A 14,312-nucleotide genomic window follows, 5' to 3' on the forward strand; every position below is an offset into this window, starting at 1 on the left:
TTCAGACTCCGCTCAGTCCACATAAAATTTTCTACTCGAATTTGCACATAACTAAAAACACACTACATTCATTTTATGGCAACCTGCATTGTTGGAAAACCACAAAAACGAGATTGCTACTAAATCCGTTGTGATGAATGGTTCATTAATTGCGACTATCAAAAGAACTCCTCCCAAAACAAATACCTCCATAATTGCAAAGAAGTGATTTTTCTTAGCTACACTCGAACGTTTCAGGTGCTATGCCATTTGCCACAGCACTTCCTCGCTGTGGTTGAAGCTGAACACAATTACAGTTCCGCCTTATTTAAAATGTTTATTATTACAACGTAGCATTTCACTTCTTCTTAAAATTGTGGCCAATAAAGAACTCTTAACAAAGTGGCAGACATCAAATGAGAAATAATATTTTTTAGCTTTTGAAAAAATGAAATGAATTGCAAATTAAAAAGAATTTGTCTTTAAATAAGATAAATAAGTACAAATATTTAAGAGATTTAATTGAGAAAAATTAGAAAGAAAATTCAGTTTCAAATCTATAAAAATCTTGTAGAACAAAATTTTCAATCTCAGTAGGTTTTATTGTAACATTTTGGATAAAAATGAAATGCCATTGCTAAAACTATTTTGAATAGACAATGTGTATTGTATTTGTGCACAAATAAAAAAAACATAAATAGTAAATAAAACTTCCTAGTTCAAAACCACATGTTTTATGTTTACATTACAAACTCCACAATTAAAAACACACGTAGTTTTATATATATGTATGTATATATTACCAAACAAAAACAGTAATCAGAAAAATCCATCATTGAAATTACACTTTTTTATTTACTCATACACTTTATTTACTTTTATGTTTATTTGCAAAACTTCAAGTGTTCTTCAGAATCACTCAGAACGGTGAGTCAATATTAGCATTTTCCAATAACATTTTTGTGATAAAAATTATCGAGATAAAAAATAGTTTTTTTTTCTTGCGGTTACAAATGTTTCTTATCAGCATTACTAATGGAATGTTTGAGAAATGCTAGATTTTTTTGCTATATTTTAAGCCCGAACACATCTCTCCTTCTTGGTAATGCGATCAACTTCACATCTTTCAAAGGCGGTACATTTCACATTTCCGCAATAGACGGTGCCTTTATTGGGACCTGAAAAATAAAATGAAATTAAAAACAAATAAGAAAAGGCTATAATCGGATGCGGCCGACCATATGATACCCTACACTACTATCTCTTGGTTTTCATTTTCATGATTGCGACATTTTAATAGATTATAACAAGAAAGAAAAGCGTTAAGTTCGGCCGGGTCGAACTTTTTATACCCTCCACCACGAATTGTATTGAAGTGAATAGGAACAATTAGTTTAATTTCGTTTTATTACATGAGTAGTACATATATCTCAACTGAAATTACTCCCTTCAAAGCAGCCCATATGGGCGACATTTTTGTTCTTTCCAAAACATGGACCAATATTTACAATTTTCCGAATAGACCTAAACCTGGATATTCTGGATTTGGATAGTTAGGAACATCGGGAGCATCGTTCTATGTAGGCTGTATAAAACGTTAAAGTGTACCGATAAATTTCTGGAGGAAAGTTTAGTAACTCCAGAAAAGACTAAATACCAAATTTCAGTTATTTCCATTGAATAATGTGGCTAAAACTTTTAAAATACCGATAATTGGAAGTAACTTTCTATGGGGGCTTTATATAAAACATGGAACAATCCCTGAAAATTCTCAGGTGGACTATTAAAATTCAAAATTTCACCAACGGACTATTAAATATCATCCGTTTTGATGTGATATTGATGACACAACCTTCAAAATACCGAAAATCGGGAAGTACGCTTCTACGGGGGTTACTTGAAGAGAAGGGATTATAATGATAATTCTCTTCTGCAATATTTAATATACTCATGGCAGTTTAAATACTAAATTTCTGTCATATCGGTTGTATATTAAAGCCACAACTGTCAAAATACCTTAAATCGGGAGGTACGGTCCTATGGGGGCTATCAAAAACTTAATACCAAATATCAGCTATTTCGGTGGGGAACAGACTAACTACAAAATGTCAGTCATTTCGATGGGATATTGAGCAGCAACCTTCAAAATTCCGAAAATCGGGAGGTACCGTTCTAGGGGGGGCTATATGAAGACATGGACCCATGGCACAATTGCACAGGTAGTGGTATCACACCAGCTGTTCGAATATGAAAAGTCAAATCCCTATATAAAAAATATTTTTGTTGTAATTTCCCCAACAACATAAAGAAAGTTTTGACATAACATATTCAAAATTTTACGAAACCACTACCTCGGTAATTGTGTCATGCATGAACCTATACCGAAAAATTTCAGGTGGAAAGTTTTATACCCTCAACGAAGACTAAGTACCAACTTGCAGCCATTTCGGTGTTATAATGAGGCTAAAACCTTCAACATATCGAGAATTCGGATATATTGTTCTATGGGGGGTACATCAAAACGTGAACGTATACCGACAAATTTTAGAGGGAAATTTTTGTAGCCCAGAAAAAGTCTAAATACCAAATTTCAGCAACTTCGGTGTAATAATGAGGCTAAAACCTTCAAAATCGGGCGGTACCGTTCTATGGGAGCTACATGAAGTCGTTGACCTATTCCGACCAATTTCAGGTGGAAAGTTGTATACTCTTAACGAAGACTTACTACCACGTTTCAGTCTTTTCGGTGGGATATTGAGGTCACAACCTTCGAAATACCGAAAATCAGGAGGTACCGTTCTATGGGGGCTAAATGAAGACGTGGACCTATACCGACAAATTTCCGCTGGAAAGCTGTATACCCCCAACAAAGACTAAATACCAACTTTCAGCCATTTCGGTGGAATATTGAGGCCACAGCCTTCAAAATACCGAAAATACTGAATTACCGTTCTATGGGGGCTATACTAAGGCGTGGACCTGTACCGACAAGTTTCGGGGGGAAAGTTTTATACCCCCAACGGATACCAAATATCAGCCATTTCTGAGGAATATTGATTCAAAACACCGAAAATCGGGAGGTAAGTTCTTTGGGGGCTATACAAAAGCGTGGACCTATACTAAGAAATTTCATATGGAACGTTTAGTACCCCAAATGAAGACCAAATACCAAATATTAAAGCCTGGACCTATACCAACAAATTTCATATTGAACGTTTAGTACCCCAAATGAAGACCAAATACCAAATATAGGCATTTCGGTGGATTAATGTGGCCACAAACTTCAAAATACCGAAAATCGGGAGGAAGCGTTCTATAGGGGCTATATGAAGGCGTGGACCTACATATACCTACAAATTTTCGCTGGAAAGTTGTATACCCCCATCGAAGACTAAATACCAAATTTTAGCCATTTCGGTGTGATAATGAGCCTAAAACCTTAAAAATACCGAAAATCGGGAGATATCGTCCTATGGGGGCTATATCAAAACGTGGACCTATATAAACATTTTATGGTAGAAATGTTTCTTAGCCTCTGGAAACACAAAATACAAAGTTACAACCAATTCTGTGGTCAAATGAAACTAATACATTCAAAATATATGGGGCGTTATATGGGGGCTATACCAAAACGTGGACCTATATAAACAAACTTTGGTAGCGATGTTTTTTTAATTCTGGAGACACAAAATACCAAATTACAACCAATTCGGTGGTAAAATGGGACAAATATCTTTAAAATTCCTTAAAACGACGACGCGTCACTTTGTATGGGGGCTATACGAAAACGTGGACCTACATAGCCCGCTTTCAATACCAAAAGTCCTACGTACATATAATAGATTCTGCCAAAATTCATCCACCTACTACAATCCGTTCGGACGCTAGAGTGATTTCCACAGACGGACAGACGGACGGACATGGCTATATCGATGTAGAATTGCACACTAATCAAGGACTAGATGAATCCGGATCCAATCTATCGTTAGTCACCCATATTTTACCTGAAGCCAGAAAATATGGCATGCCAGCAGATGGGAATGTTACAGGTCGATTTCCCCCTTGTCTCCTTTAGCGAAGCTTCTAAAGGTGATATTCCTTCTCATGATAAGAAGCAGGTTCCCAGCTACACAACATCAGCATGGATTCCAGGAAATACATAGTACCACAACAGCATTACACGCCATATTCACTTAAATCGAGGACTGAACCAGAATAAGCCGTGAGACCGAACACGATTTTCGTAATTCTGAAGATTGTGACGTCAATAGCCCACCGAAATTACTGACATATGTTATTTAGTCTTCCATGGGGTTATAAAATATTCCAGAAGTGAATTATCAGTATAGGTATACGTCGTCCTATATTCACCATAGAAGCGTAGCTCTTGATTTTCAGTATTTTGAAGGTTTTAGCCACATTATCTTACCGAATTATCGGAAATTTTCTATTTAGTCTTCTTTGAGTCTACAAACTTTCCGTCAGAAATTTTGATGTAACCTGTTTTGATATAGCCCCCATGGAACTGTACCTCCCGAATTTCACTATTTTGAAGTTTAGCCACATTGTTTTACCGAAATTGATGAAATTTGGTATTTAGTCTCTTCATAAACAAAACGAAACTAATTGACCCATTTTACTTCACCGGTGGAGGGTATAAGAAGTTCGGCCCGGCCGAACTTATCGCCGGTCTTACTTGTTTGTAAAAGCGTTTTGCGGTGCCAACGATAGCTCGAAAACGAATGGGCCGATATTCGTATATTTTTATGGGCATAGAACCTAATAATTTTGTCTTTAAGCGCAACAGTATTTTAAAAAAAATCGATTTAAAAAAATTGTTGACTGTCAATGCCAACATTTTGATTTTAGCGAAAAAATAGACCATATTTTATCAAAAAATCGGGCAAAAAATTTAAAGAATCTTTCTCGCTTAAAGGCAGGTATTTAACAAGCTCGCCAAAATATACTTTCGTTTTCGATCTATCGTTGACACTGAATTCAAAAAGGCCATTTAGAGAAAAACGAGTTTTAAGTTGCGCCTCTACACACAAAACACAACGCGTTGCAACGGGTTCTTCACTTTGAATTTTGCACCGATCGACTAGAATTTTTTTGCGGCATACTCTACCTGTACTTCAAAATAAGCCAATGTTTTTTTCGATTTTTTGAAAGTGATAAGTAGAGATAACCCCTCAATAAACTATATTATAACTTACCATATTTATCTGGGCGAGTATTACCCGCATCACCATATTTGTTTAGCATATGACGGGGAACACACGACTTTTGATTACAGGTGTCTGGACAACATTTACCACCCATAACAGCACAATCACCATCCTTATAGCAACGTGGCGAGCATGTATAGACTTTCGAAGAAGGTGGACATTCTGGAAAGTTCAAGGTGGCAAATTAAAATTAACTCTTTTCTTACGGGTTCATTCACCACCACCCACATCAACCTACCATTCGATTGAGCAGTTATTGTTTGCAACAAAACACAAACGAACACCAACATTAACAAAATAAATGTGTGACGTTGGAAAGCTGAAACATTAAAAAATGCATGTTGTTATAATTTATTCACTATTATTAATGTATTCATTCTAGTGAAACGTATAATTTTGTTTTACCCATTGTTGAAGTATTTGAATATAACAGGTAATTATCTTAAATTTTGTTTGTTTTACTATTGTATTGCAAAACTTTGTTAAATTGATCGAATGATTGTTATTTTTTTATTATTTTGAGATTTTTAAATGGCAACCACACCAAAACCGCTATTCAATTCTCAACAGGTCTGACGTTTTATTTGCACGAGAACTTTATCTAGACTGAAGAAATAAAAACGTTTTGCGAAGATACAAACCTCAGTCATTGTAAATAATCATGGCTTTGTTTTCTTTCTTTCATTCTATGCCCTACACATTGTCGGTTATTATTATTGTTTCAGTTATAGTTTTGATAACAATTCAATTTTCTGTCAGCATCTACATAAATATATTTACAGTTATAGACAAAAATCAAGGTCACAACATAAATTTACGAAAAATTTTAAATTTTTAACTAAACATTTTTCTTTGAAACTCTTTAAATATTCAGTAGCAACATGTGTCGACGATTTCCTGCCTTTAAACTCTTGACATGGCCAATACTGATTGTTACATGAAATGTGAACAAAAACTGGGGTCAGTGGTCAAACAAATTTACAACTTTGAATAGAGAGACTTGAAGATTTAACGAGAATTCTGAATATGAACCGAATAGTGTGTTTACTATTACAAAAAATTTTAAATTAAATAATCATTTCACTGTTGCACACAAAAAATCTTTGTAAACAAAAATCAAATGTCGCTTATTGGTGATTGCATCAGTCGAGAACGGCTGAACCGATTTGCATAAATTTTTGTTCGTCATAATCCAACATGGGTTTTTAAGGAATGAAAAATTGAAAGTGGGAGTACTTTTTAAGATACGTTATATCTACAAAAGTAATGAACCGATTTTCAGCGAATGTATAGCGAAGGCTTACGATGAAAAAAGGCTACATATTTTGTCGAATTCCGGAGTGAGCGGGGTACCTCCCCTATACCCTATTTTTAAAAACTCTGTATTTGCAAAAATTACGATAGTACCGTTTTGAAAATTAATTCACAAGACAATGCACTATAGGTCAAACGGGCCATTTTATTTGCCAAAAGTCTTAAAGTTAAAACAAGTATTTGGTTTAAGTTAATATATCGTTTTTAGATTCAGGGAGAAAAATGGAACAACGTAGGCCAAAAAATTAACCCTTTATGGACCAAATACACAACTGGTACCTTAACCCTTTGGGGACAAAAACTGGAAGGTCTGTTATTTGTCTACAGAATTGAAGGCATCGACGTCCGATAAGTTCAGAAGCCTTTTTGTTGTGTTTCGTTTTAGTTTTAATGTGAATATGACTTAAAATTATTACCTTGAAAATCCCACAATATGATGTGACATATTTTGACTATAACTGTATATATTTATAAAAGATTTGTAAATAATTTGACTTTAGAACACAGCAGAATGCTGTAGACTCCAATTTGGCTAACATTATTTGGTAAGAGGTTTAACCCTGACTTCAAAAAAATCAATATTATGGAAAATATGGTAACCTAAAAAAAGTTGTATAATTCTTGTCGAGCAAATTTACGCAAAACCATATAAAAATTTCTGCATTCGGCACGAGTTAATGAACAAATTTCAAATTTCACTTTCATTGCCGAACGTTGCCGAGACTTTAAAAGCGTACATAACCTCAAAATGTTCTACTGTCTTCGAAAATTCAAAGTTAACACCCATTTAATAACTATTTATACACATAAATGATGATAGGAGGGCATTTTTGATAAATAGATATCGAATACTTTCTAATCAAATCGTTACTTATGCTAATATTGTGATTTTGTTTCACCCTGAACGTATTCAAGTAAACATATTTCGTTAACAAGTTTTTAAAGATATTTGGATATTACATATTTGGCAGCCTGTCATGTAACGGTATAATTTCTCATACAAAAACAAAATTTATCTTTATTATATTTGAATTGTTTCTTACAAGAAAGTAACACAAAATAAGTGAAAATACAAAGTGCGAAATCTGACTTTTGGCCAGTAAAATGGGCTGTTTGACCTATAGTGCAATGGTGGTTATGTCGCCAACCTTACGTACTTATTTGGCGCCTAATCACTATCAGAATCGATTTACTCATGTCCGCTTCAGCCTGCCTGTCCATATATTTTTATACCTTCCACCATAGGATGGGGGTATATTAAGTTTGTCACTCCGTTTGTAACTACTCGAAATAATCATTGTAGACACAAACTATATATATTCTTGATCAGCGTGCAATTCTACATCGATATAGCCATGTCCGTCCGTCTGTGGAAATCACTTTAGCTTCCGAACGGATTGAAGTAGGTGCATGAAGTTTTGGTAAAATCTATAATATAAATGTAGGACTTTTGGTATTGAAAGCGGGCTATGTAGGGGTGACGTAGGGGATGGAAGATACCGAGCAACGGTCCTGACCGGTTTTAACATGGCAAAGCCCAGGATTTATCTTGGTTCCTCTTTCATCTCAAGTGGACACTGACCTCCCTTGGTGTCACCTGGGGAACTGCCTTTAACACCCGTTAAAGGTAGTGAGCTAACATGTGCCGCGCGTTCTCCCATAAGAACGTTAAAAACTTGGGTTTGGGCGTCGGGTTAGTAACCCTCCCCTAGAAAAAACAGCATACTATGAAAAAACGAAAGAAAAGAAAAACAACCCCCTCTGAAGTTGACGAACCCCGCAAACGTTTTAAGGACCATGATCTGCGAATCTGCACCTGGAATGTTCGCACTCTTTATAGAGAAGGTGCAGTCTTCGCATTGGCAGACGTACTTGAAAAGTACAAGGCCGATATTACTGCCATACAGGAAATACGATGGATTGGGAAAGGCGTCACAACAACACCTAAAGGTGACGCACTGTATTATAGCTGCCATGACGTAAAGCATGAGTTTGGTTGCGGATTCGTAGTTAGTCGGAGACTAAAACATCTGGTATCCAGCTTCACCCCAGTGAATGAAAGACTTGCTGCAATTCGAATAAAAGCTAAATTCTTCAACATAAGCTTTATTTGCGCTCATGCTCCCACTGAAGAAAAGGACGAACAGACCAAAGATATATTTTACGAGCGCTTAGAAGAAACATATGACCGTTGCCCTGCCCATGACATTAAAATCATTCTAGGCGATTTTAATGCCAAAATTGGAAAGGAGAATATTTTTGGCCCAACAGTCTGGAAATTCAGTCTCCACAGTGAAACATCTGACAATGGTATGAGGCTGATAGACTTTTCAGACTTTTTCTGCAAAAAACATGGTAGTTAGCAGTACCAGATTTTAGCATCTCGATATTCATAAAGGCACCTGGCTGTCTCCAGATCAAAGAACATGTTGTGATAGATGAAAGACATGCATCGAGCGTGATGGATGTACGATCGTTCCGAGGAGCAAACATAGATTCGGACCAGTAGCTTGTTGCAGCAAAGGTACGTACCCGTCTAACAGGTTCCAAATAAAGCACGAACAGATACAACGCGGAAGTTGGACATCGGTAAGCTGCAAACACAACAGATAGCCACAACATATTCCCCTCAATAAGCCCAATTGATTAATGAAAGCACTCCTCGTCCCGATAACATATCAGCACAATGGAAAAATATTGCCCACTCCATGCAAACAGCCGCAAAATCCATACTTGGATACCAGAGACCTCCACCAAGGAATCCATGGTATGACCAGGATCGTGATGCCGAATAGAAAAATGCCGCATATAAGGCTACTCTACAATATGTAGCAACGCGTAGCGCACGAGAGAGGTATCGGGAGAAAAGGAGAGAGGAGAAACGTATTTTCCGCAGGAAAAAGAGAGAAATGGAAAGGCGGGAGTGTGAAAAAATCGAGATGTACAGGAGCCGACTGAAGTCCGAAAGTTCTACCAAAGAGTAAAACATCAAACTGGTGGCTTTGGAACTGGCACATCCTCCTGTAGAGACCAGCAAGTTAATTTGGTAACTGATACAGATAGTGTTCTCCGATAGTAGCGAAGACGGCGAAGATACCACAGATCTAATCCCAGAAGATGGTATTGAATGTATACCGCCCAGCCAAGATGAGGTAAAGGCAGCAATAAGACGGCTGAAGAATAATAAGGCAGCAGGAGCCGATGGCTTACCAGCCGAGCTGTTGAAAACAGGAGGCGAGACGCTGATAAGGTGTATTCATCAGCTAGTTAGCACCATCTGGCAGGAAGAACGAGTACCCGACGATTGGAACCTGAGCATCCTGTGCCCTGTCCACACGAAAGGAGATAAGACTGTATGCTCTAACTATAGGAGCATAAGTCTTCTCCCTATTGCCTACAAAATAGTGTCAGGGATAATGCGCGAACGACTAAAGCCTATGGTCAATGAAATAACTTGGCCATACCACCATTGACCAGATATTTACCCTGCGGCAAATCCTGAGGAAGACCCAAGAGATGCAGATCGACACCTACCACCTTTTTGTCGATTACAAAGCAGCCTTTGACAGCCCACTAAGTTCAAAGGTATTCCAAGCCATGTCTGAATTTGGTAGAATGACATTAACTGATACTCGATCGTCAGTTAAAATAGGAAAGAACCTCTCCGACGAGTTTGGTACCAAAAGAGGTTTCAGACAAGGTGATGGCCTCTCGTGTGATCTTCTCAACATTCTGCTGGAAAAGGTAATAAGAGATGCGAAGGTGAAAAGAAGTGACACAATATATAGAAACAGCCATATGTTACTTGTTTATGCCGATGGCATTGACATCATAGGTCGATCGGTAAAGGAAGTAACTGATACCTTTGAAAAAGTCGAAAGGGAATCTGCTAAAGAGGGTCTGGCGGTAAACGGCGAAAAGACAAAGTAATTGGCGCCGTCGCGCAATGCGTCCATAGAGATCGGGCCAAGTGTTGACGTTGGTTCCTAATATTTTAAGGTAGTAAGGGACTTCGTCTACCTCGGCACTGCCGTAAACACTACCAACAACATCAGTTGTGCAACACGAAGAAGAATAGTGTTGGGCAACAGATACTTCTTCGGGCTGAGTAAACAGTTTAGGAATAAAACCACATCTCGTTAAACAAAAACAACGCTTTACAAAACACTGATACTACCCGTGCTGATGTATGGTTTAGAAGCCTGGGTACTTGCGCAAGCAGATAGGGCAGTGCTTGGTGTGTTTGAGAGAAAAATTCTTCGAAAGATCTATGGACCAATCTGCGTTGACGGTGAATATCGACGTCGTATAAACCACGAGCTGTATCTGCTATACAACGACATCAATATAGTTAAACGTATCGAGATGCAGCGATTGCATTGGCTAGGCCATATCTTAAGAGTGAGCGATGATGAACCCGGTTTTACACTTTTGCGGTGCTACAGATTCAAAAGAAAATCGGAAATCGTCGAATAGTCGATTGTAATCGATTTTCTTAGGTTATGAAAAAGTCGAAAGTCGAGTTTTAAGACTGAAATAACCGCGAGTCCGAAAAATCGCATTTTTATTTTTAGAACAAAATCGAAAAGTCGGAAATTCGATTATTGCTTTCCATTACCTATCCCTAGTTTAAGATATACCTCCATAATTTGGTACAGAAGTTTATATTACTTCTAATATGTTTGGTATTGAAATTGGGCTATATCGATCCACGTTTTCATATAGCCTCCATAGAATGGTATCTCCCGATATTCGGTATTTTGAAGATTGTGACTTAATATCGCACCGAAATGCCTGAAATTTGGTATAAAAACTTCTATGAAGCTCAAAAACCTTCCCTTAGTAAGCTAACTAATACTTTCTTACTTGTTATAAGAAACTTTGACGTTTTTCATATTTTTTTCGAAAATTTTCCATCTTACAGCATCCGAAGCACTCGATAGTATCCGTCAAAGTTGTCTGTGTCATATTTTATCTTATTGTGAAGAAATATGACATAACTGCGCGACTCCTACTGATATTCCGAGATATTTCAATAATCTGTCAAATTAAGCCCTTTTATGTTGTTTTTGCTAGAGATGAACAGTGGTTAAATATCCGGTAAATTGGGTAAATACCCATTTGTGGGTATTTATTTGGGTATTTACTATATTGAATCGCCAATACAACATCTCACACCCTATTCCTGGGTTTAGATTGTGAAATCGTTTCAAAATGGATAGTTTTTCATTACTTTAAACAAGTGGGTAAATACTTAGGTAAATACCCGAGTATTTACCCAAGTATTGGGTAAAAACTCTATAACTACCGAACCACTTGACGTAGGCTGACAAAATTGGCTCAAATCTTTCTTATGTCAACTGAACTTCCAGTATTGAAAATGGGGTCTCTCGGTCCATGTTTTGATATAGCCCAAATTGTAAAATGTGGCTAATAGGTAAAAATGATTAATTAATGAATGATTAGAAAACCTTGCTTGATCGCCTGAAATAAAATTCGGCATTAATATCTCCACAAATCGCGAATATAAAATGATTGTTGTATCCTGATGACCAAAAATAAATGTCTATTTTTCATAGTACTATCGGAAAAATTATCAAAAAATCGTTTCGCGAAAAGCTTACTTACTTACTTACTTACTTACTTAGCTGGTCCATTACAGAACATTTATTCCATAGGCCGAACTAAGAAAAGATCTCCATTCCTCTCTATTTGTTGCTTCGCACTCTGGAATACCGCGCCTTGTCATCTCATCATCCACTTATTTGCGCCATCTATTTCTTGGCCTGCCAATTCTGCGTGCACCGCCAAGCGGTCCGTATTTATACGCCTTTTTAGCGGGTTCATCATCGCTCATTCTTATGATATGGCCTAGCCAACGCAATCGCTGCATCTCGATACGTTTAACAATATTGATGTAGTTGTATAGCAGATACAGCTCGTGGTTCATGCGACGTCGATATTCACCGTCAACGCAGATTGGTGCGTAGAACTTTCGAAGAATTTTTCTCTCAAACACACCAATCACTGCCATGTCTGCTTGCGCAAGTACCCAGGCTTCGGAGCCATACATCAGCACGGGTAGTATCAGTGTTTTGTAGAGCGTTATTTTTGTTTGACGAGATGTGGCTTTGTTTTTAAACTGCTTACTTAAACCAAAGTAGCATCTGTTGGTCAATACAATTCCTCTTTTTATTTCACAACTGATGTCGTTTGTTGTGTTTACGGAGGTGCCGAGGTAGACGAAGTCTTTAACTACCTCAATATTATAGGAACCAACTTCCACAGTCGGTCCGAGCTCAATGGACGCTTTGCGCGTCGACACCATCAATTTGGTCTTTTCGCCGTTTACCGCCAGACCCACTTTAGCAGATTCTCCTTCGACCATTATAAAGGTATCAGTTACTTATTTTACTGATCGGCCCATAATGTCTATTTCATCAGCATAAGCAAGTAACATGTGACTATTGGTGTAGATTGTGCCACTTCTTTTTGCGTTTGCCTCTCGTATAACCTTTTCCAGCAGGATGTTGAAGAGATCACACGAAAGGCTGTCTCCTTGTCTGAAACCTCTTTTGGTACCAAACTCTTCGGAGAGGTTCTTTCCTATTTTAACTGAGTACCTCATGTCAGTTAAAGTCATTTTACAAAGCCGGATGAGCTTTGCGGGTATACCAAATTCAGACATGGCTTGGAATACCTTTGAACGCAGCGGGCTGTCGAAGGCTGCTTTATAATCGACAAAAAGGTGGGAGGTGTCGATCTGCATCTCTTGGGTCTTCTCCAGGATTTGCAGCAGGGTAAATATCTGGTCAATGGTGGACTTGCCAGGTCTAAGGCCGCATTGGTATGGTCCAATTATCTCGTTGACCATAGGCTTTAGTCGTTCGCACAATATCCCTGACACGATCTTGTAGGCAATAGGGAGTAGACTTATGCCCCTATAGTTAGAGCATACAGTCTTATCTCCCTTCTTGTGGACGGGGCACAGGATACTCAGGTTCTAACTAGGTGATGAATACACCTTATCAGCGTGTCGCCTCCGGTTTCTCGTCTTCGCTACTATTGGATACCAACAGATTTGAAAAATGTTCTTTCCATATCCTGAGTACACTATCTGTATCAGTTACCAAATTACCTTGCTGGTCTCTACAGGAGGATGTGCCAAAGCCATCAGTTTGATGCTTGACTCTTTGGTAAAATTTTCGGACTTCATTCTGGCTCCTGTACATCTCGATTTTTTCACACTCCCGCTTTTCCATCTCTCTCATTTTTCTGCGGAAAAGACGTTTCTCCTCTCTCCTTTTCTCCCTGTATCTCTCTCGTGCGCTACGCGTTGCTATGGATTGTAAAGTAGCCCTCTTACCGAATTTTTCTCTTCGGTGGCAGCGCGACACTCCAGATCATACCATGGATTCCTTGGTGGAGGTCTCTGGTATCCAAGTATGGATTTTGCGTCTGTTTGCATGGAGTGGGCAATGCTTTGCGAAAAGCTAGAACATTATTTTTTTCTGTGTTTGTTACGAAACATCATAGACTTTAAATTCGTACAAGATTATATAGGAAGATTCATTCGTTTTGGGATAAATAATCTAACATTTACAAAAATTTAGGTGTTCTATTCTACTGACGTGAAGTGTACAATCCACAATCCATCTATCTGTGAACTCAAATAACTTTTTCTATTGACCTAATACCACCAACTTCAGTTGAAATCTGCGTTTGAAACATACGGGATAACCAATCTAATATAACATCCATAGCATTGTAGAGGCCATCATAACCATGTCA

General features: G+C 37.8%; 1 protein-coding gene across 1 annotated transcript; it reads right to left on the reverse strand.

The window, feature by feature from the left end:
* Nucleotides 1-826: 826 nt before the first annotated feature.
* Nucleotides 827-5,816, reverse strand: LOC141401998 (waprin-like protein). Its single transcript, XM_073982601.1, has 4 exons — nt 5,613-5,816; nt 5,446-5,526; nt 5,196-5,369; nt 827-1,157 (listed from the first exon to the last, which is right to left on the reverse strand). The coding sequence occupies exons 1-4, from the start codon at nt 5,614-5,616 to the stop codon at nt 1,054-1,056; spliced, it is 363 nt and encodes a 120-aa protein (XP_073838702.1). The 5' UTR covers nt 5,617-5,816; the 3' UTR covers nt 827-1,053.
* Nucleotides 5,817-14,312: the final 8,496 nt, after the last annotated feature.

This window comes from Musca autumnalis, unplaced genomic scaffold (genome assembly GCF_047663935.1).
Source record: "Musca autumnalis isolate F117 unplaced genomic scaffold, ASM4766393v1 scaffold_4, whole genome shotgun sequence".
NCBI classification, from domain to species: Eukaryota; Metazoa; Arthropoda; class Insecta; order Diptera; family Muscidae; genus Musca; species Musca autumnalis.

What these genes read in the sequence shown, in the direction of transcription:
- LOC141401998 (XM_073982601.1), bottom strand. An exon ending in AATAACTGCTCAATCGAATG is followed by an intron (nt 5,370 to 5,445) that starts GTAGGTTGATGT and finishes TGAACTTTCCAG; the next exon opens with AATGTCCACCTTCTTCGAAA. An exon ending in TACTCGCCCAGATAAATATG is followed by an intron (nt 1,158 to 5,195) that starts GTAAGTTATAAT and finishes TTTATTTTTCAG; the next exon opens with GTCCCAATAAAGGCACCGTC.